The 21,238-nt window shown below is 46.5% G+C and overlaps 1 protein-coding gene across 2 annotated transcripts; it reads right to left on the bottom strand.

The window, feature by feature from the left end:
• Positions 1-2,447: 2,447 nt before the first annotated feature.
• Positions 2,448-21,145, bottom strand: LOC138817892 (mitochondrial ornithine transporter 1). Of its 2 annotated transcripts, none has more exons than XM_070008661.1 (7): positions 21,042-21,145; positions 18,480-18,593; positions 14,512-14,770; positions 8,818-8,955; positions 7,342-7,511; positions 5,203-5,361; positions 2,448-4,118 (listed from the first exon to the last, which is right to left on the bottom strand). In XM_070008661.1, exons 2-7 carry the CDS (start codon positions 18,532-18,534, stop codon positions 3,994-3,996), a joined length of 906 nt encoding a protein of 301 aa, XP_069864762.1. In that variant the 5' UTR covers positions 18,535-18,593; positions 21,042-21,145; the 3' UTR covers positions 2,448-3,993. The 2 variants fall into 2 exon arrangements, with proteins under 2 accessions (XP_069864762.1, XP_069864763.1); XM_070008662.1 differs by lacking the exon at positions 21,042-21,145 and adding an exon at positions 20,586-20,669.
• Between the last annotated feature and the right edge of the window lie 93 nt (positions 21,146-21,238).

Here is a 21,238-nt window from a genome sequence, read left to right on the forward strand (position 1 = left end):
TGAGGACCTGTCTGTCCTGGCTGGCTTTGAGTCTCCAACCTCCAGATGTCAGCCTCCTGAATAGCTAGGATTATAGGCATCAGTCAGCAGTGCCCAGCTTCATGGATGTCTCTCTTGAAAGCATATACTTCACACACTATGTGAACACAGAATACAGAGTAACAGTGGGGACCCATGGAAGCACTATGAAATAGCTTAAAACTTCAATCTAAAAATTGTGATCTTACTAATACCCGCATATATACTCCCATGTTTTTACACAAGTGTTTTTCTTTGCTCTGTTTTACATTTACCATTTCTGATATCAGAAGACAGATTGCTTGACTGACAACTATTCATACATCAGATTGGCAGGAAGTTTTAAAGCCAGAGGGGAGAGAGATTTTATACTCTTACCCCTCACCTTGACAGCACTCGTGACACAAGAGGCACTTATGACAAACCATCTTTGATTATAGACAGACAAAGGAGGACAAAAGGATTTTGAGAAATAAGAATTAATCTCAGGGGCTGGGAAGGAAGGTGGTGCAGTGGTAGAGTGCTTGCCTTGCATGCATGAGGCCCTGAGTTCTATTCCTCAGCACCACATAAGCAGAAAAAGCCGAAAGTGGCGCTGTGGCTCAAGTGGTAGAGTGCTAGCCTTGAGCTGAAGAGCTGAGGGACAGCGCCCAGGCCCAGAGATCAGGCCCCACAACTGACGCCCCCCCCCACAAAAAAGGGGGGATTAATCTCAATAACTTCTGCTTTTGTGTAACATCAAAGATGAGTTCAACGAAATAGTATCTAGATTTCCTATTTGAAAATCCACCACCTCTGCTCACAACCAACTTCACCTAGGCCTTGGGAACACTGTGAAAGAAAGACACATTTATAAACACTGGCTAAACCTGTGGACACACACAGTCATCATCACTTTCTCTTTAGTACAGATTGAAGTACCTTCACTGGCACACTATTTTAAGGCCATGATTGCCCTCAAAAAAGTTCTGTTTTGGCACTTGGCTACAGCAAGACTGCCTTTGCAACATTACTATTGAAAAATGCTTGTTGCAGTTAAAGCCATCACCTTGAGCATGGCTGATTGTTGGTACTCGTATGGTACTAAAACAAAACTCACTGTAGCCTCGTGTTAGGTAAATAATGATAGAGCACTCAGACATCCTTCAACAAAATATTATAAACAAGTTATATTTTTGTCTGGAATACAGCTCTGAAATGGTACCAATTATAACCAAAGAGTGAAACTGAAACAGATTAAGCAAATAAAATAAAAGCAAAAATTCTGACAGGCTTCCCATCCTCACTTGCACTGCTTAAGATAATTAAATCTTTTTTTTTGGGGGGGAAGGGGGTTCTGGTCGTGGGGCCTGAACTCTGGGCCAGGGCACTGTCCCTCAGCTCTTCAGCTCAAGGCTAGTGTTCTACCACTTGAGCCACAGCGCCACTTCCGGCTTTTTTCGTTTTGCTTATGTGGTGCTGGGGAATCGAACCCAGGGCCACATGCATGCAAGGCAAGCGCTCTACCACTGAGCCACCTTCCCAGCCCCAGATAATTAAATCTTTACTGCACGGCCTGTGAAAAGACCTATCGCCAACAGGACTAACGGATTAGCTTCCAGGCACTGAGCAAAGAGACCAAGGACACTCAGTCATTTCTTCCCCGTGGGAGGCCAGTTCTATTTTCTGCCTTTGTCTCAATCCTGGCCTGTTTGGATGAACCACTACTCTGTAGCTATAGAACATTCAGCATGAAGAGAAAATTAAAGTATAAAAATGGTTTTCATCGGGTACCAGTGGCTCATCCTGTAATCCTAGCTATTCAGGTGGTTGACATCTAAAGATAGCCATTTGAAGCCAGTCTGGGCATCAAAGTCCATGACACTCTTTATCTCCAATTCCTCCCCAAAAACCTGGAAGTAGGTAGAGCTGTGGCTCAAGTGGTAAAGTGGTAACCTTGAGCAAAAAAGCTTGGGGACAGAGCCCAGGCTCTTAGATTAAGCTCCAGGACCAGCATACGAAGGAAGGAAGGAAGGAAGGAAGGAAGGAAGGAAGGAAGGAAGGAAGGAAGGAAGGAAGGAAGGAAGAAAGGAAGGAAGGAAGGGGAAGGAAGGGAGGAAGGAGGGAGGGAGGAAGGGTGTGAAGGAAGGAAGGAAGTTGGTATTCTCAAAAGAACATCTCTGGCTAGAGAACAAAGCACACCCAACATCCTCTTCTCTCCAGGGTGGCGACAGCATGCTTCCCTTACCCTGCTATTCCTGGCACTGTGGCAAAGGGTTGCCAGATCCTGGGTGATAAAAGCAAGCTTGAGACTGGAGATTTTCCCCATTCTTACATTCTAACACAGACAGACACAGCAAGGACATAGTAACATGGTCGGCACACTTGCTTTGGCTTCCCAGGCAGCATTAAGAACGCATATTACTGAGAGCATGCTACTGGTCTTGGAGCACCACAGAGCAATGAGGCTAAGTTTCTCAGTGAGAATGACCTCTTTTTTAAAAAAAATTTTTTTTTAATTTTGTTGTAAAGATTCTGTACAGAGAAGTTACAGTTACATGAGTAACGTAATGAGCACATTTCTTGTCGACCATTGTTACCCCCAAGAATGGCCTCCTCTACCACATGGCTGAAGAACTGCCCACCCCAGGTCCATGAGGATCAGAAGGACCATGGGGTTTGTTTGCTTTGTTTCCTTTTTATGTGGAACATACATAATCAGCTCGCTTGATAAAACTGCATTTTTTGTGTTCTAATGCTCTATAAAGTCATATCTCCTCTACAGGCACCATTAAAATTCATGAGCAACCTGTCACACTAACAAAGAAGGCTCCAGCACTGAAGTGAGGCTTCTTCAAGAACTTGTGGATTCAGAGGCAAACTTTAGAATGGGTCAGTCGAGACTCCACAGCCTCTACTCATTGGGGAGTATAAGCTCTCAGCCCTTCCTGGCTCTGTTGGAGAAGACTTTCACCCACTGAGTTCTACCACTCAATCACTAAACACAAAGACAAGGCTTCTCTTAGCTTTGGCATTCTCTGTTTCCTGGATCCGCTTCAGACTGGTGGCAGGATGGTCTAAAGGAAATCACAGCGTTCAAAGGCCCAAAGAACACCCCGGAATCCACCTGGATCCAGATGGCTGGAGACCACATGGGTCTTTCTCAAAGCACCGCCCATCTATTCCCAGTTCCTCTTCTTCAATTAGTAGCCCAGGGCAGGGAAGCTCTTTGGGAAGCTGGTGAGGGCCATGCTGCTTTCCAAAGGTCAGCAAAACTGGACCACACTCTGCAGTCCAGTCAAGACTGCAGACTACATTCAGAACCCTTCTAGAAAATGAATGGCACTATTTTAAGAGTACTGCATCTGGGCAAAAATGTAGGATGCCTACCCTAAAATTTCATCAAGAATCTAGAAGCCATACAAATGTGCAGATACAGTCTCTTAAAAATCTAGATATTTTAGTTCTCAAGTTCCATTATAAAATCTTTAACTTCTTAGTACACAGGTTCAGGACACTTAAAAAAACAAAAAATACACTTACATCTAAAACAGATGCTGTAATCACTTATAACTACTTTTGTGAAAAATGGTCACCTGTGGGGTTTCTGCTATTTCTATTTGCAATGAAACACTGAGCAAATGGTGTTTCTGTCAGTACATAACTACACAAACTGCATGTGTACATTATGTAGCTTTATGCAGAAATCACACCTTAGCAGAAGTATATTTGACCTTTCAAGTTAAGTGTATAATTTCATCAAGGACAACAAAAGTAGCAAGTTTTCTCTTGTAGTACAATCATGGGCACAAGTTATATTATGTAAAATAGAGGCTCTGCCATAAAGTTTTAAGATGTAGGGTACAAGAAGGGAGGTGATGAGCAAAATCTTCCATAAATGAAATTAATTAGACATTGTTACCATACTCCATGAAACCCTGAATGAACAGTAGTTCTTAAATGCCTGTGCTTGGATCCAGAACCCACCAGGACACTTCAGTAGGCTTCCAACTGGCTCATCATCAACTTCCTGCTGTATTCATAGGCCAAAAATAGTGAACCATTGGCAGGGAATGCTCGAATCATAGTAGGTTTCAATCCAGAATATAAGGCTGTTATTCCTAGGAGACAAAATGGTGATCAAAGACTGTGACAATCCCCTTCTTAGGGATAGTCATATGCTATAAAACCCAACAAGTGAAGAAAGAATTTATTTCCAGGTATCCCTAAGGAAAATAGTCAAAACAAGACAAGGATCAGGCTTTCTCACAAAGGTGGTTCATGCTAGGGGCAAAACAGATTATTTCCATGCCTGGCTAACTCCTGGGAAATGGATGGCGCAACACGAAGGCCTGCTATGGCCAAAAGGAGGTAACTGGAGCCATAGGTGACAGCAAGAGCACCAACAGTGAAGGCTTTGAGGATGATTGGATAAGGGAAGCATGTGTACTTTATAAAACTATAAAGTGTCATGCAAACTTAAGGAAGTTGAGGTTACTAGTATTAAATAGAGTTTGTGTGCTATAGGGGACATGAATTAAACAATTCATGTGTGTGTCTGTGTCTGTGTATGCCAATACTAAGGCTTGAACCCAGGGCCTGGTTGCTATCCCTGAGCTTTTGTGCTCAAAGCTAGCATTCTATCAACTACAGTTCCACTTTCAGCCCTTTGCTAGTTAATTGGACATAGTCTCTTGAGCTTTCCTGCCCAGGCTGGCTTTGAACTACACTCCTCAGATATCAGCCTCTTAAGTAGCTAGGATTACAGGTGTGAACCACCAGTGCTCAACTTAACCCAAGTTTTAAAATATATAATGGTTGCTAGAACAGGTTTTCACAGATTCCATGGAGTTGGTTACTATACAAGTTAACACTTAAAGTCATTATTCTCCTGCCTAACTCTAAAAGTTGCCCCCAAGTCACTTCAGAAGCTGCTTGCTTATTTCTGACTTCAGAAATGTCATCACTAAGGATGTTGTATTTCTGTAAAGCCCTTATTCATCCTCTTACACATCATCTTTGCATAGATCTATACTAACTTCAAACCATAGGAAGACCACATCCTCAACAATCCTTTTAGGCTATTTAGAACAAAAGATCATGCCAGGCCCCTGCCTTGGTATTAGGGGTTAGTTGACAGGACAACAACAAAAGAACCAATTAACTGGGTGTACCTAATCTGTTTCTGCACTCAGCACAACTCACCTTCGGTTTTCAAAACACTAAGAAAGGTTCCAACAAACCCTGCCTGCTTTCCAGACATGGAAAGGACTTGAATTCTAGATTTGATACAATCCACTGGGTAGACAGCAAGCCATAGGCAAATTCCACCAATTCCGCCACTTAGCATCAAAGGCACAGGGCCTAGAGGAGAAAAATAGCAAATAAGAGTTGATCTTCAGTGTCATTTTCAGAGATCAGTGGAGCAGTGGTACAGGCAGAGAACAGTAATGCTGGAGGATACAATTCTTTAAGAAAACTCTTGGAGGACACAAGGTTCCATGTGGTCATTGGGTCTGTCCTTGGCCTCACTAGGACAGGAAACCTTAGCAAGGCTTGTGTTAGGCTGGGGTCACAAGTAGTGTGGCCACACCTCTGGTCCTATCCTCAGTGGGGGCTGGCCCACCTAGAACAGCAGGTCTCATCGATGGGCGATGAGAAGACAGGCCTCTGCAGCCAAGTCCATGTATTTTTTAACTTTCTCACCCTTATTTTCATATTTGATTTTGCTTTGTTTTGGGGAGCTGGTCCTGGGGCTTGAACTCAGGACCTGGGCACTGTTCCTTGCGATTTTTTTTTTCTCTCAAGGCTAGCACTCTACCACTTGAGCCACAGAGCCACTTGTAGCTTTTTTTTTCTGAGTAGTTAATGAAGATAAGAGTCCCAAAGACTTTCATGCTGGCTTTGGACTGTAATCCTCAGATCTCAGCCTCTTGAGTAGCTAGGATTACAAGTGTCAGCAACAAATACCCAACTCCTCTTGTGACTGTATCTTAATACCCAACAACTCCATTTTTTTTTTCATTTAAGAAAGTATCTTGGGCTGGGAAGGTGGCTCAGTGGTAGAGCGCTTGCCTTGCATGCATGAGGCCCTGGGTTCGATTCCTCAGCACCACATAAGCAAAAAAGAAAAAAACTGGAAGTGGCGCTGTGGCTCAAATGGAAGAGCGCTAGCCTTGAGCTGAAGAGCTGAGGGACAGTGTCCAGGCCCAGAGTTCAGGCCCCACGACCGGACAAAAGATAACCAAAAAAACAAAAAAAAAGAAAGTATTTTACTAAATACATTAGTTTAGTGTAGGAGCCTGACTAACCACAGTTTATATTAATTCACTGAAATGAGATGCTTAAGAAAAACCAACTCACAAATGCAGCAGATACTCACTAGACACTATGTTGTAAACAAACTGTACAACTTGTAGGTGGGAATGGAGGGAAAAACTGGGAGACAGCAAGGGAAGCTGTGACATTGTCCAAAAAGAAACATATCTTTACTTATTGTAACTGTAACCTCTCTGTACAGCACCTTTATAACAATATAAATCGTTTAAAAAGAAAAACATGTTAATTTTTGACACATAGTGTCAAGCACACAGTTGTGCCCAGCAGTTTAATAGGATAAGTTAGAACTCTTCACTGTGCTCTTCACTGCTACCAAGACATTGCCAAGCTTGATTTGATTAGTGGGAGGTGTGTGTGTGTGTGTGTGTGTGTGTGTGTGTGTGCGTGCGTGCGTGCGTGCGTGCGTGCGTGTGTGTGTGTACACACTGAGGCTTGAACTCAAGGCCTTCACTTCTGCTTGGCGTTTTTGCTCATGGTTAAGGTGTTAGTGGGAGGTGTGTGTGTGTGTACACACTGGGGCTTGAACTCAAGGCCTTCACTTCTGCTTGGCGTTTTTGCTCATGGTTAAGGTGTTAGTGGGAGGTGTGTGTGTGTGTACACACTGGGGCTTGAACTCAAGGCCTTCACTTCTGCTTGGCTTTTTTGCTCATGGTTAAGGTGTTACCATTTGATCCATGCCTCCAGTTCCACTACCAAGATTCATTTACAGGCTTTTTCAATCATCATACTGATTTCCACATGGAGAAAATAATCTCTGCATTTATTCTTCCTTAAAAGAACACACTGTTGAAACAGTCTGGGAGACACTGATTCAGTTCCTGTCCTGAGGAAAGTCATGCCCCTTAGGAGAGGGTCCTCGTAGTCACCTACTGTTGGGAAGGCTTCTGGCATCAAAAGCCTTCGTGGGGATCACAAAGGCGTGCACAGATCAGATGACTGCAGAAACCACACCCCCAGGAAGCAGAGATCATCAGACCAAAATTCTGTCAATGCACACATAGTTACCTAATTCATCTTTTGATCTTCCCGATGCAAAACCTGACCGGCTTAGTTCATAACCACCAAAGAAGAAGAAATAGCCTGGTACTTCTCGAAGTAGAGTGCTTGAAAGGCCATGGTAGAAGCCCAAGGGACCATCTTTCTTAAGGATGCTCTTCACCACAGACCAAACTGTACTGGGAGGGACACCGTGAGAAAGAGTTAGGACAGGCAAGCCCTAAGCCGACAAAAATGAGCACAACCAAACATCTTCTTTCTGAGAGCTAGCTCCCAAGAGCTCCATCAGACATTCCCTGTTGGCCAGACCCATCCACTACTTCCTTTCCTTGTGCAACGTGCAAAAGTAATCTACCTTGCACAGTTAGTCTGCCATCCACACACATCTTCTGTACACTGTTATACCCCAAGCACAAAAGCAATACTTCTTTTTTGTTTGTTTGTTTGGTCCAGTTGTGGGGCCTGACTCTGGGCCTGGGTGCTGTCCCTCAGCTCTTCAGCTCAAGGCTAGCGCTCTACCACTTGAGCCACAGCGCCACTTCTGGCTTTTTCTGCTTATGTGGTGCTGAGGAATCAAACCCAGGGCCTCAGGCATGCAAGACAAGTGCTCTACCACTGAGCCACCTTCCCAGCCCCGCAATACTTCTTTACAAGGTATTCATCTGCCTAAATACACTGGACATAATCATTAACTATCTTTAAATTATTGTAAACAATTTTCAGGGCACATGAGGATAGTCTTTTCATTGCTATTGATTTTCTGCTACTTAATCTGGGTACTGGTTATATTCATGACTTTACTTCATGGATGTTTATAGAACCCAGAATACATGCATGTATTTACACTACTGTGTGCTATAGTTCAACAACAGAAAGTTCTCAAGCCTTACAGGCTTGAGCTTCCAGACAAGAAATAATAGATTCAAGTTGGTTGGAATGAACTGAAAGCTGAAGAAAATAGGGCACTGAAAGGAGCAGACAGATCGCTGAAATTGGTCAACCTGCCAACAGAAATAATGAGTGTGTGCAGAGCCTGAGCCCTTTGTGGTACATTTGGAGGGCTGCAGAGGATGGGAAGGCTCTATTAGGATCTCAAGGATTAGCATGAACACTCATGTGAAACCTGAGAATGGGCATTCACAGTCCAAATCAGAACAAAAGCAAGCTCAGCTCTCAGATCTGGTTCAAAGCTGCTTGCTAGGTCCCCTCCCAAATATGGATGAAGATCAAGCCTTTTGCACCCGAGACAAAAGCAAATTATTCAGCTTCTAGTTTCGCCATTTCTTCCTAAGGCCTCCTACAGGGTGGGTGGTGGGATCAATACTTTCAGGAAACTATCCTCTGACGATTAGGGGAAAGTATACTGGAAAACAGCATTTGGGAGTAGATAAACCCAATTTTGACAACACTATATAAAATGAAACATCACTCCATACACTGAGGCAAGAGAGACCAAGCATCAGGGCCTCAACATTCAGTGCTTACTTCTGGCTTTTGGCTATCTTTCCCGATGTCTCCATCTCAAACATGGTCTGGAGCCGGCACTTCACGAGTTCTGTAGGGCAGAGCACCAAGGCAGCAAAGGCAGAGGCAAAGGACCCGGCGGCCGCATTCTGCAGATCACTGAAAGCAGAGAAGACAGATGGCCATCAGGTCCCTCCTGCAGCTCTCATCTTATAGGAAGGGAGACTTGCACATGTTGTCCCATCCAGAGATCCATGACTCTGTGAGATGACAATATCCCAGTCTCCACATGAGGACAGGATGCTTAGAGATGCCATAAATAACATGCTAAACTCACACAGCTACTTAGTGGTAGTGCTAGAAGTCAAACCCAGGTCTGCCCTATAACTATCCATGTTGAGTTTGTTCATATGTGTGTGTGTGTGTGTTGTGTTTATCAGTGCTAACACCAGAGCCCAGGCTCTTGTGCATGCTGGCCAGGAGTTCTAGCACACAGCCATAAACTAGAGGCTTATTCCTGCTCCCAAACTCATATATTGAAAAGCTTCAGTTCTTGTGTGATATAGTTGGAGAACAGGTCCTTGAGAGCCAATCAGGGCTTAGATTAGGTCATAAGCGTGGGAGAGTCATCGTGGGATTTGTGTCCTTATAAGAAGGGACCAGAAGCCAGGCACTGGTGGCTTACACCTGTAATTCTAGCTACTCAGGAGGCTGAGATCTGAGGATTTCATGGTTCAAAGCCAGCCCAGGCAGGAAAGTCCATGAGACTCTTATCTCCGATAAACCACTAGAAAACCAGAAGTGGCACTATGGCTCAAGCGGTAGAGCACTAGCCTTGAGCTAAAGAGCTGAGGGACAGCACCCAGGCCCAGAGTTCAAACCCCATGACTAACCAGGAGGACATAGTCCAAGGCATGTCTATAAAACCAGAAGCAAGCCTTTGCCAGACATCAAGTCTGTGAATATCTTGATTTTAGACTCCCCAGCCTTGAGAATTATGAGAAATGATTGTTACTCAAGCTGCCCAATTTTTAGTATTTTGTTTTAACAGTGATGCATGAAGCCAAAAGACCACAGAAAACACATGGAGGGGGAAAATACTACCCGTAGTCCCATTACCCAAAACATTGCTAACACTTCAGTGTATATGCCACTAAACCATAAATAAAGTTCTGAGGCTATCCCTTCCTACCCAAATCCAAGGTGATGTAAACCAACCCAATGATGAAAGCCCAGTATCAATTTAACTAGAATTTTTTACACTGCAAAAAGACTTTTTAATTCAGTGGACAGCCTCCTGCTATGGCTTGAGTGTGTCTCCAAAAGGCCCACAGGCTGGAGGTCCAACCTGCACTGTGAAGCAACGAGGCTGGGACCTTCGCGGGAGGGGGTGGTACCATGGAAGGTGGTTGCATGGCTGGGAGCACTGACACCCTCAGAAGGGATTCATTTGGCTCTCACAGGATTCTAGTTAGTCCTCACATGATTTTTATCAACAGAGCTAGCCTCGTCTCTGAATCTCTGACTTTCTGTCATGCCATGTAATCTTTCCCTCTCATACACTCACCAGGACACCATACACCACGTCCTGATGACAGAGCTTGCCACACTCTCAAATCTCAAGAACTGAGAGCCAAGTAAAGCTCTTTTCTTTATACATTACCCTGAACACCCAGATCTCCTCTTATAATAACATAAAATAGAGGAAAACAGCTCGCCACAAAGGAAGCAAGAGAGGGGAGAGTGGGGCCTCAGAGGTGGGTAGAGCCAGTACACCTCTGCACACGCAGTGGTTTTACATGGAAGAGCCAAGCTAGCAATCGGAAGGAGATCCTAACAGGATAAATGCACACAAATAACAAAACCAGAAGCATTCTCCTCCTCTCATACGGCCTATAACACCATCTACATACACCAGCAGCAGGGTTGTGAAACTAGAATCTAGTATGAGTTCAAGAAAAAGGAGGAAATGTCTGAACAGTTCTTGAATCAGTGTTACCTGCAGCTCTGCTAGCACTAGAAGGTAGGAAAGTTTGAATTGGTTCCCCTGCTAACCCATTAAGCATTAGCCTCCTGCTGTTTCAGAAACCCTCCCAGATGGCCAAAAGCCCTGAGAATCCTTAATAATGTTTCTCCAAACAGCAAGCAAAAATACAAACCAACCTACCACACTCAATGCCCTGAAGTTTTGCCAGGGTGAATGTTCATGTGAAATCAAAGCTTGCCTAAAGGGCAGATCTGAGTTCTGATTTCCTGAGGTCTTGCCTTTGCCTCATACCTGCAAGTGATTGCAGATGGTGTGGGAGCTGCTGTGGACACACTGGGTGTCAGAAGTGCTGGCTGGGAGTGGGGCTTGCTTTTAGGAGGTGGCCACTGCTTGCGGTGGAGACTTCCGCACACCTCAGAGTCAAGATCAGACAAAGGAGAGCCAGCCAGGGACACAAGTGTCTATGACACACAGGCTTCAGGTGTAGAGAAACTTGTGTGCTGCTCAATCCACTCCTTCCTCCTCACATCTCTCCTTAGCTTGATTGTGAAAAAAACAACAAAGCTTAAAATGGTTTTTGCTGTCTTTCCGGCCTGCAAATCCGTCTTTGATGTTACTCTGGGACGCTGTCAAGCTGCTGACAGGTAACCATCAGTTGGGGTCATTATGAAGCATTTGCCAAGTTTTCTGGAACAAAGGCGCCAGTCAATAAATGTGGGAGTAGATCCAGTCTCCAATGCCTGGTGGCTCAGGTGTCTGAACACACACAGGACACCTTATTAGAGTGCAGGAATAGCGCCAAGTCAGATTGGCCATGGACTTTATCTTTCTAACAAATACTTTCACCTACCAGTGTAGAAAGGAGGCACATGGGCCTTGTGAGTCCTATGTGTTGTCTAAGTGTATAGAACTGGAACTGAAAGCGCACAGATATAGGATGGGTTTTGTAAGAGTCCACTGTATGATCGATCTGCTCAACAAAAAGCATGACCTGAATGCTCTGGCTGCGTAAGACCCTACCCGGTCAGAAATCATGCTCAAACCAGGAACAGGCAAATATTTACAATGTGACTGCAGACGTCCACAGCAGGCTCTTGCAGTAGATCCCTTCTCAGTGCTTCATGAGTTACAGAGCCCTGACTTGACCTAACAAAGGAGACTGGTGGGAGGGGCTCAGAACACATGGGCTAAGTCCCCATCTGTAAGGCAAGACAGCTTGGTCAAGACTCGAGGTACCACTTTCCCAATAGTTACAGGCAACTGCTATTCTTTGGCTGAGGACAGGAAAGGTGTCCAAGCTCAGAGAAGATTCTAGCATTGTGTTAGACTATGCCAAACAGGCTGGTGTCCTTATGGGAGAACTTAGCTGGAAGATCTCTTGAGACCTAAATGTCATTTGTTCTATTTGAAATAAACATCTTCAGTGCCCCAGAGGAGAGACACAATAAATCATTCCCGAACCTTTCTCACAGACCCTGGCTCATGCTTCTGGAGACAGTCTGGGGAAAAGGAGCTGGAAGGCTTTGTGTCGTTCATTCATTCATCTTCTACCAGAAGTCCAGAAGTGCGCTGTTCTCACCCTGGTCTCCGCAGGGGGGTGGGCAGGGCGGGGGGAATAGGGGAACAGGGAGGCCCTTCCCTCACAGCTTTATCCCCATCAGAAGGCAAAATCACAGTCTTGTCCCATGGCCGGGGGCAGGGTGGGGGTGCAGCCTTGTTCCATGGGATGTGTAGGGTTCTTCCCCCAGAACCTCACACAGGTGCCCATCCCAATCCCTGGCTTCTCTCCTGTGTACTTCACCAGGAGGCTGAGGGAGAACAAGAATCCAGGCCCCTCAGGCAGAATGTCCCCCCTGAGCTGGAGAGAAGGCTGAGGCTACTTATCACTCTGCGTCTGTTCAGTCTCCCCTGTGACGCACTGTGGTCTCCCGTCTTCTCTCCTGGTTTGCCCCCACTTCTGCCTCTGCTTCATGTCTCCCTCTTGCCCACTCTGTGTTGGAGGCTGTATGTAGGATCAGTGCTCAGTCTTCCTCTCTCCTCCACCATCTCCTAGGACCATCCCATCCATTAAAGCCAAGTTCCATCAATCATGAAAGAATCGTGGTCTATGAAAAGGGCCTGGTTGACCCCCCCCTAGCATCACCAGAAAACATGTCTGTCCACAAGGAACCATCCTTAATCTGATGGGTTACAAGTTGCATTGGCCTTCCAATTCCTATTGGGACAACCAACAAGACTGCCTTTTGCAGGCACAGAGCAGATGTATTCATTGTAAATCATTTCAAATAAATTGATGTTACTAGAGCTGTGGTTTATGCAGTCGAATGTCAGCTTTGAGAACAAAAAAAGAAAACAGGGGCTGAGAATGTAGCTTAGGGGTAGAGTGCTTACCTAGCATGCATGAAACCCTGGGTTCAACTCCTTAGTACCACATACACAGAAAAAAGCCAGAAGTAGCACTGTGGCTTAAGTCGTAGAGTAAAAGAAGCTCAGAGACAGTGCCCTGAGTTTCAAGCCCCAGGACTGGAAAAAAAAGAAAGGAAGAGAAGAGAAGAGGAGAGAAGAGGAGAGGAGAGGGGAGGGGAGAGGAGGGGAGGGGAGGAAGGAAGAGGGGAGGGGAGGAGAGGCAAGGCGGGGAGGAAAAACAAAAGAACAAAACAACAAAAAACCAGTGTGCGGCCCTGAGTTCTAGCCCCAATACTAGAACATAAAAAAAAAAAAATCAGTGTTCAAAGGAAGATGGCTATCCATCCCAATGGTTTCCAAATTCTCTATATACATGGCATAATAAATACCTTAAGGAAGACCACACAAATATTGGAGCGAAACTCAGTCCCAGTTTCCAACCCTTGCTCATGTTTCATGTTTTCTCTTCAAATCCACTTGGCCCAGGCAACTTCTTCCAACACTCTGAATTTTAATAATGGAGGGGAGCCTAAAATGCTTCCACAATTTTAGTCCAGCACTTATGTGCATATGAAAAGCATGCTTGCCAGGGGCCAGTGGGGTTGAGATCTGAAGATCTCAGTTTGAAGCCAGCCCAGGCAGGAAAAATCCATCTGACTCTCTCTTTTTTTTTTTTTTGGCCATTCATAGGGCCTAAACTCTGGGCCTGGGCGCTGTCCCTCAGCTCTTCAGCTCAAGGCTAGCACTCTACCACTTGAGCCATAGCACCACTTCTGGCTTTTTCTGCTTATGTAGTGCTGAGGAATTGGTCCCAGGGCCTCATGCATTCGAAGCAAGCAATCTACCACTGAGCCACCTTCCCAGCCCCCCATCAGACTCTTATCTGGAAGTAGAGCTGTAGCTCAAACTGTGGTGTGTTAGCCTTGAGCACAAAAGCTCAAGGACAGTGTCTAGGCCCCAGAGTTCAAGCCCTAGGACCAGAAGGAAGAAAGCAAGAAAGCAAAAGTGTATGTGTGTATGTGTGTGTGTGTGTGTGTGAGAGAGAGAGAGAGAGAGAGAGAGAGAGAGAGAGAGAGAGAGAGAGAGAGAAGTAAGCAAGCATCTTTTTGAAGAGATGGAACTATTCAGTGGCTCCTTTTGATGGTGGGCAGTGGTCAGGCCTCCTTTGCTCAATGCATGAATAGTGTGTGACATCAGAATCACAGAGACAGTTGTTTGGAAAAAGGAAACTTTCTTCCCAGTATGTGTCATTAAAACTGTGACCATGCAGGAGCACTAGTTTAAAAACAAAACCAACAACAGAACACCAGTGCCCAACTCACCTCAGCTTCGCCTGCCTGTCCAATCCAACCACTTTCCGCACCACCTGCTGGCAGAAGCCATAGCACATGAAGAGCACCGAGTTCTCGGCTATGTTGGCGATCAGCGCCGGGCTGGTGCCCTTGTAGAAACCACGGAGGCCCACCTGGGAGTAGGTCTTCAGGCAGCAGTCAGTGAGGCCCCGATACAGGTCAGGGAACGTCTGCATCTTCACCTTCATTGTGTCAAAGGGCTGTCCGGTCAGTACACATGCTGTTCCCCCTGGAAGCAGGACAATTCTGAAGCATGAGTCTGCAGCTTTCTCGTGATCCATGGGCATGAAGGACATGTGGCCAGTCCCAGAGGCTTATCTTTTTCCCTTCTTTCTGGCTACTTTTCTCCCCAAACCTTCTAGCTGATTCCAGTAAATAACTTCCTACTGTGCCCAGTCCTAGAAGCTCCCATTTGCAGGGAGGACCTGTGTTCTACAGTCCCAGCCTCAGGCTACCAAGGGGTGGCAATCCCAGGGACCATGAGGTCCTAGGCAGGGGATGTACCTTGGAACCTCTGTCTCTCCTCCATGCCCACCTCATAGGGTAGCACTAAAGTTAGCAGTGGCAGGACTTGGCACACGCCTCCCACCCAAGTGGTTACAACCGTGTGGCTAATGTCTGGGAGTGACAGGAGCCACACACAGGGTGAGGGAGAAACTCCCTGACCTCATGCCTGCTCACCTGGCCTGCAATCAGAAAAGCAACTGTGGTTCAGGCACCAGGTAAAGGGAGGGGCCTGGCTACTTCATCCCACAGAGAACAGAGCTGACCCCTGCCGGAAACCTCTTTAACTTGAACGCTTAACGGTTAATATTCTGCAGCATTCAGAGCTGGTCAGACTAAGATTTACTCAACAGGATTGAGAAGTACCTACAATGAGCAGAATAAACCCTTCCTTCCTTAAGTAGGTTTGCTCAAGTATTTGTCACAGTGACAGAAAGTCCAACTAACACAGTAGCATTCAGATTGTTAATCTTCAACACAAGCAACAAATCAAATCACAAAGCACTGAAGCCATCTGTCAGCAGGGGCATCATGAGTAGAAGAAAGGATAGCTCACAGGGCGGTCAGACGGGGGAACTTCAAAATACCCAACCAATAACAGCCCAGCTCAAAGGGGCAGTGGAACATACAGTTCTTAAGACAGTCCCGTCACAAAGTTTTTGAAAGCCAGGCACTGGTGGCCAATTCCTGCAATCCTAGCTACTCAGGAGGCTGAGATCTAAGGATTACAGTTTGACGCCAGCTCAGGCAGAAGAGTCCATGATACTCTAAAGAGTGCCATCCTTGCACAAAAAAGCTAAGGGACAGCGCCCAAGCTCTGAGTTCAAGCCCCATTTATGGGCACACACACACCCAAAAGGATTTTTTTTTAGTTGTTTTCCATTTAGACATTTAAGAGGATAAGTTTCAATGACTCAAAATACCCCATCTCCCAACTATGGGACCTAAGAAGGCACAGTACACAGTGGCCAGATAGCTGCTCTGCTACAACACTGGAATTGTTAAACTACTGGCTCTTAAAGTACTACCCAGACTTGTTTCAGGTCATTCACTTTTGAGGATCCCTGATATCTCGTTTCAATAACTACCCAACTATCTGCTTTAAATTCCCCTTTTTAGCTTCCCAGGATCCTGTCCTAGAACTTCTGCAGCAACCAGACAGGGACAATGACAACTTCTTGGCACTTTGGAAGACGTAAACTGGATAGAAAAACCTGCCTGGCAGGAGATCTTTGTTTAAATTTTAAAACACACTCCCCTCCCCGCCAACACACACACCAAAAAAAAAAAAAAAAGACACAGTTCCAAAGCCAGACACCAGTGCTCACATCTGTAATTCTAGCGACTTAGGAGGCTGAGATCTGAGAATCACAGTTCAAAACCAGCTTGGGCAAGAAAGTCCGTGAGACTCTCATCTCCAAAGAAAAAGCCAGAAGTGGCATTGTGGCTCAAGCACTAGAGTGCTAACCTTGAGCACAAAGAGGCTCAGGGACAGTGGCCAGGCCCTAAGTTCAAGCCTCAGGACCGATCCCACCCTCCCCTCCCCCCCAAAAAAGTAGGACTGCTGCTTCCTTTTTTAGGTCATCCACACTAGGATGAAAGCCCTTTGTCACTAGTGAGGAATGAGTTGCTATGCCTGCCAGGAGCTTGTCCTAGGCAGGGGCAAATCTGTGTTGCTGAGCTCAGGAAAGAAATACCTTCCCCAGAGGCTGCAGGAATACAAAGTATCAATATGTAGAAGGTCTGAAACATGGTATTACCATTGTTAAATATATATATACCAGGCTTAACTCAAGGTAAATATGTTACAATTTACATTTAAAACGGATTTTACTTATGATATACAAATACCTGAATGAATAGAAACAGAAAAAGGTATAAGCCTTATAAGTTGATCACAACAGATAGATCTTCCACTGACAGAAGGACATAAAATGCCCCAAGTTGGAAATCTCTTCCGTGTTATAAGCACTCCTACTACAGAGATGAGAATTGTACCCAGAACATTCCCCAGACGCTACTAGGAAGCCAGAGGAGGGTGGGAAATTGTGCCATTCTCCCAGTGTCCTCAAGGGTAGCAATGGGGAAGGGGAGAGATGGTTCCCAGGGTGCCTGGGGAATTACAGTTCTCCTCCATAAAGTGTAGGGGTCTGCCCAAAAGGTACATAGTCGACTAGAGCCCTCTGGGTGCAACGTAGCCAGCTGTCAGGCCTGCTCACTGGTCTGGAACAGCTGCCTATGGTCTCTAATCTGGAGAGCTATGCTTCCCTGGGATCTTTATAGTATCCGAAATATGCTGTCTGAAGCTTTCTCACTAGCCTACTTTGGCCAACCTTTGGTTCATGGAAAAAACTTTGCTCTTCTCTGAACAAGGATTTTTTTTTTTAATACAACTGGGCAAAGGACAGTTTGAGAGATGGTGCCCACCCTTCTTCCCCTACTCCCCCCTCCCCCATCACACTTGGTTTGCTGAGCCAGGAAGTACCATTTGGATAAGAGAGCATTGAGCAACAAACACACCCTTTGCCCCTGAGGTAAAAGAAGACTCTAATAAAACAAAATGACATGGGAGACAACCCAGTTTTGCCCCATACTCAACTTCCCACTGTGCCTGCATCTTAAAAGTGATCATTCTAAACTGTTGGCTGCACGTGGCTAGTGCTGGCTTCAGTCTGCCCTTGGGCTCAGGCTCTAAAGGTCAGCCTGAGTAGCTCAGTAAGTCCCAACAAGATCTATTACCTCTTCTTTTCTTTTCTGACTGTAAGACAAGTGGAGGATCAGTCTTCCTTCTAAAGGGGACCCTCTTTCCTTCCCAGCACCACTAAAGGCAGGGCTACTAAGAGGTGGCCCACTGTTATTTTTTTTGTTTTGTTTTGTTTTGTTTTGTTTGGGGGGGGGGGGGTCCGGTCGTGGGGCCTGAACTCTGGGCCTGGGCACTGTCCCTCAGCAATTCAGCTCAAGGCTAGCGCTCTACCACTTGAGCCACAGTGCCACTTGCGGCTTTTTTCTTTTTGCTTATATGGTGCTGAGGAATTGAACTCAGGGCCTCATGCATGCAAGGCAAGCGCTCTACCACTGAGCCACCTTCCCAGCCCCCCACTGTTATTTTTGTATGACAAAGGATCTGAAGACTGTCAAGTTTAGGGTAGAAGTCCAGTGTCACTGCATATCTTAGCCAGGTGGCAGTAAACATGACTTCATCTCTGAGCCATTTTCCAGTAGTTCTCTTTACCCTGACTGCTGCAAGTTTTAATGTAACAGATATTATTCTACCTATTGTCATGTTCTGAACAATTTCAAATTGCCATTAAGTGGATTCATTCCAAGGGTATGGGGTATCACCTGACAGGACAACAGGAATGCTCTTAAACCACTTTCTTTCAGTCCCACTGAGAAGCCTGAAGAACAAAGAGGGCAGTTTGCTCTGGGATTACCTGCAGCTCCTGCGGTGAGGTCAATGGCAGCTTGGATGGCAGGATTGGACTTCATGGTGCCACTGGCATTTGCGGGAGACAACTTTCTGGAACTCAGGACAGGCACCGATATTCCTGGGAGGAGGCAAGAGCCTATCATTAGCCCAATCTCTACAGCACACATTTTCTGTGCTTGTTGCACAATTACTGCACCTGAATTTCTGGGGACTGAGTAGAAGGCTCCTAAGGAATTGGACTTGGGGTATCAATGTAGCTGAGTGATGTACTGCTCCATAAAAAGTTCACACCCCCCAGCTCAAAAATAAAATCCTTCCCTGAATTTCATTGCTTCAGCCCTCACCGGTAATTTGACAAACCTTTAGGAAAACCTTACAAATGAATACCAGGTAAGAAGGCCACCACAGACATCCCAAACCACAACAGACTAGTTTTTCAGAGCCTGAAAATAGCAGCCTGTGCTGGGAGCCCCATAAGTTTGGAGAAGTGCATGCAAGAAGTCTTGACCCCTGGGGTCAAAACCCCTGCAGAGTCACTCAAACCTATTGAAAGTGCCTGCTCTATGAGCAAAGTGACCACTTCAGTTGGGGGTCCTCACCTACACAAAGTGAATTAGAGAACAGACAAAAACCACACACACACACACACACACACACACACACACACACACACACACACACACACACACACCCCAAACACACACACACACACACACACACACACACACACACACACACACACACACACACACACACACACACACACACACCCAAAAACAAAACACATGGGACTGATATATCATGCATTCTCAGAGCAAGACCCTTCATCCACCCCAGCTTTTCCCAGCAGTAAACAAGCAGGTTCACCAGTGGTCAGGGTACAAAGCCAATTCTGATTCAGCAGGCCTCAGGTGGGACCAGGAAGCTACCAGGCTTAAGTTTCCAAGGTGAGGTTGATAATGCAGGCCCTCCAACCACACTTGAAGCATTAACACCTGGGTCATTAAGTTCTCCATTTGTTTGAGAATCACCTGGGGACACTTTTTCAGTGTTTCCTAGGCTTCTCTCCAGTTGAGTCTTGATTTGGTATTTTTGAGTTGTAGCCCACAGAGTTTGGGAAAGCTATTATAAACTATTCTCTAAAGTTAGACAAAAATCAACTACTGGTGAGACATGAACTTCATAAATACTGAATCGAAAGAAAAATAGGCAATGTTTTAACACATAGGATTAAAATAACCAATTCAGCAACCAATTTTATGCAGTTTTCATTCAAACAATGGAGTGATTTCTAAGTAAATAACAAGGGACAAATTTCATTCCCTATCTTATTGCAAACTTTGGCACAGATCAGAGATGAAGGGCAAGGTCCTTTCAAACACATTGTCCTAAATAGAAAATAATGCTAGCCAAGGTTTTCAGTCACTTTTTGCACTTTGCCAATGAACAAACTCCAAAATGGAGACCAGTTTTTTTTTTCCAAAGGAATGCAACCCGTAGGTGGAAGGAAGGAGGAAAGAGAGGAGGAGGGAGAGAGCAACAGAGAAACAGGGAGACAGAGAGAAACCGAGAGACAGAGAGAGAGAAATTATTAACTTGGCAAGTTTTTAAGTCTTTCAAACCTGTACGTTCAAATGCATACCTAATTCCAGGGTTTACCAAGCTGGCCAAAAAACAAACCCAAAACATTCAACCCTGCATTTTGGCGGGGAGGGGGGAGAGAAAAGGAGGCAAATACACAGACAAGACCATCTAACGTGGGTCCTTAGATAAACCTCTAAGAATGATAAGTATAGAAAACGGCCACAGATACTAAACAGACAAACTCAGAAGTCGTGCAAAATGACACGAGAGCCGGGCATTGCGGTGGCTTGGAAAAGACGCGGGGCTTGCGGGACCCAAGAGCTGGTGGTCAGCATGAATCTAAACCAGTGTGTGCGCTTGCTGTAAGAATGGAGACACTGAATCTCTTCGGCGAGCCGTGGCCTGACTTTTCAAACCACCCCAGGGTCCGACTCGGTGGACACGAACACCACAGCTAAGCCCAATTCCCTCCTCGGTCCTGGGGGAAGCAAATTTCTCAGGTGGTAGAAGCGCAGGCGGCCCATACTTTTCCACTTAGGACAATCGCAGCTGGACGGCGCTGGCCCATCGCCTTGGGAGCCCTTCAGCCGGACGCAGAGATCTGGGGGTGCAATCCTGCCCAAGCAGTCCGACCAGGCGCGACTCCCGGTAGCCGACCAACTCTCCGCCCGCCGTCGCTGCCCGCACGCGACCCTGCCGCCGCCCGCTGCCCGCGCGCCGCCCATTCATAAGCCCGGCCGGGCGCCTGGCCAGGCGCAGGACTCGGGGCAGAGGGCAACGTGGTCCAAAAGGGAGGCTCTGCATGAAGGAGGCCCAGGAGCTCCAGGGGCTCCGGCGAGACCCTGCCAGCGCCATTGGCTGCGCACGGGTCCCCTGGCACGCGTGGTGCCGGTCGTCTCCCGGGCCACCCGGGAAGGTCAGGCCGCCCAGCTCCGGAGCCCGTCCCGCGCCCGTCCTCCCTCCTCGCGCGCGCCCCGCTCACCGCCACGTCGGCGTGGCCGTGCTCTGCACGGGCTGTGCCGCCTGCTCCACGATCCTGGGACTCCGCGGCCCGCGCGGCCCCCTTAACACGGTCAGCCACGGCCGGCCCTCGGCTCCGCCCCGCGGTTCCGGGACGCCCCTCGGGGCGGGGATTGGAGGCGCGAGCCCGCACGGCCCAGCGCACTCCCGGGAAGCGGA

This window comes from Dipodomys merriami, unplaced genomic scaffold (assembly GCF_024711535.1).
Source record: "Dipodomys merriami isolate MVZ:Mamm:240054 unplaced genomic scaffold, mDipMer1.0.p SCAF_700, whole genome shotgun sequence".
Taxonomy (NCBI): Eukaryota; Metazoa; Chordata; class Mammalia; order Rodentia; family Heteromyidae; genus Dipodomys; species Dipodomys merriami.

Excerpts from the sequence above, each read along its gene's own strand:
- LOC138817892 (XM_070008661.1), bottom strand. The coding sequence starts at position 18,534 with ATGAAGTCCAATCCTGCCATCCAAGCTGCCATTGACCTCACCGCAGGA. Across the intron at positions 7,512-8,817 it reads AAGATAGCCAAAAGCCAGAA|TACAGTTTGGTCTGTGGTGA; the intron begins GTAAGCACTGAA and ends TGTCCCTCCCAG. Across the intron at positions 4,119-5,202 it reads TAGTGTTTTGAAAACCGAAG|GAATAACAGCCTTATATTCT; the intron begins GTGAGTTGTGCT and ends TTTGTCTCCTAG.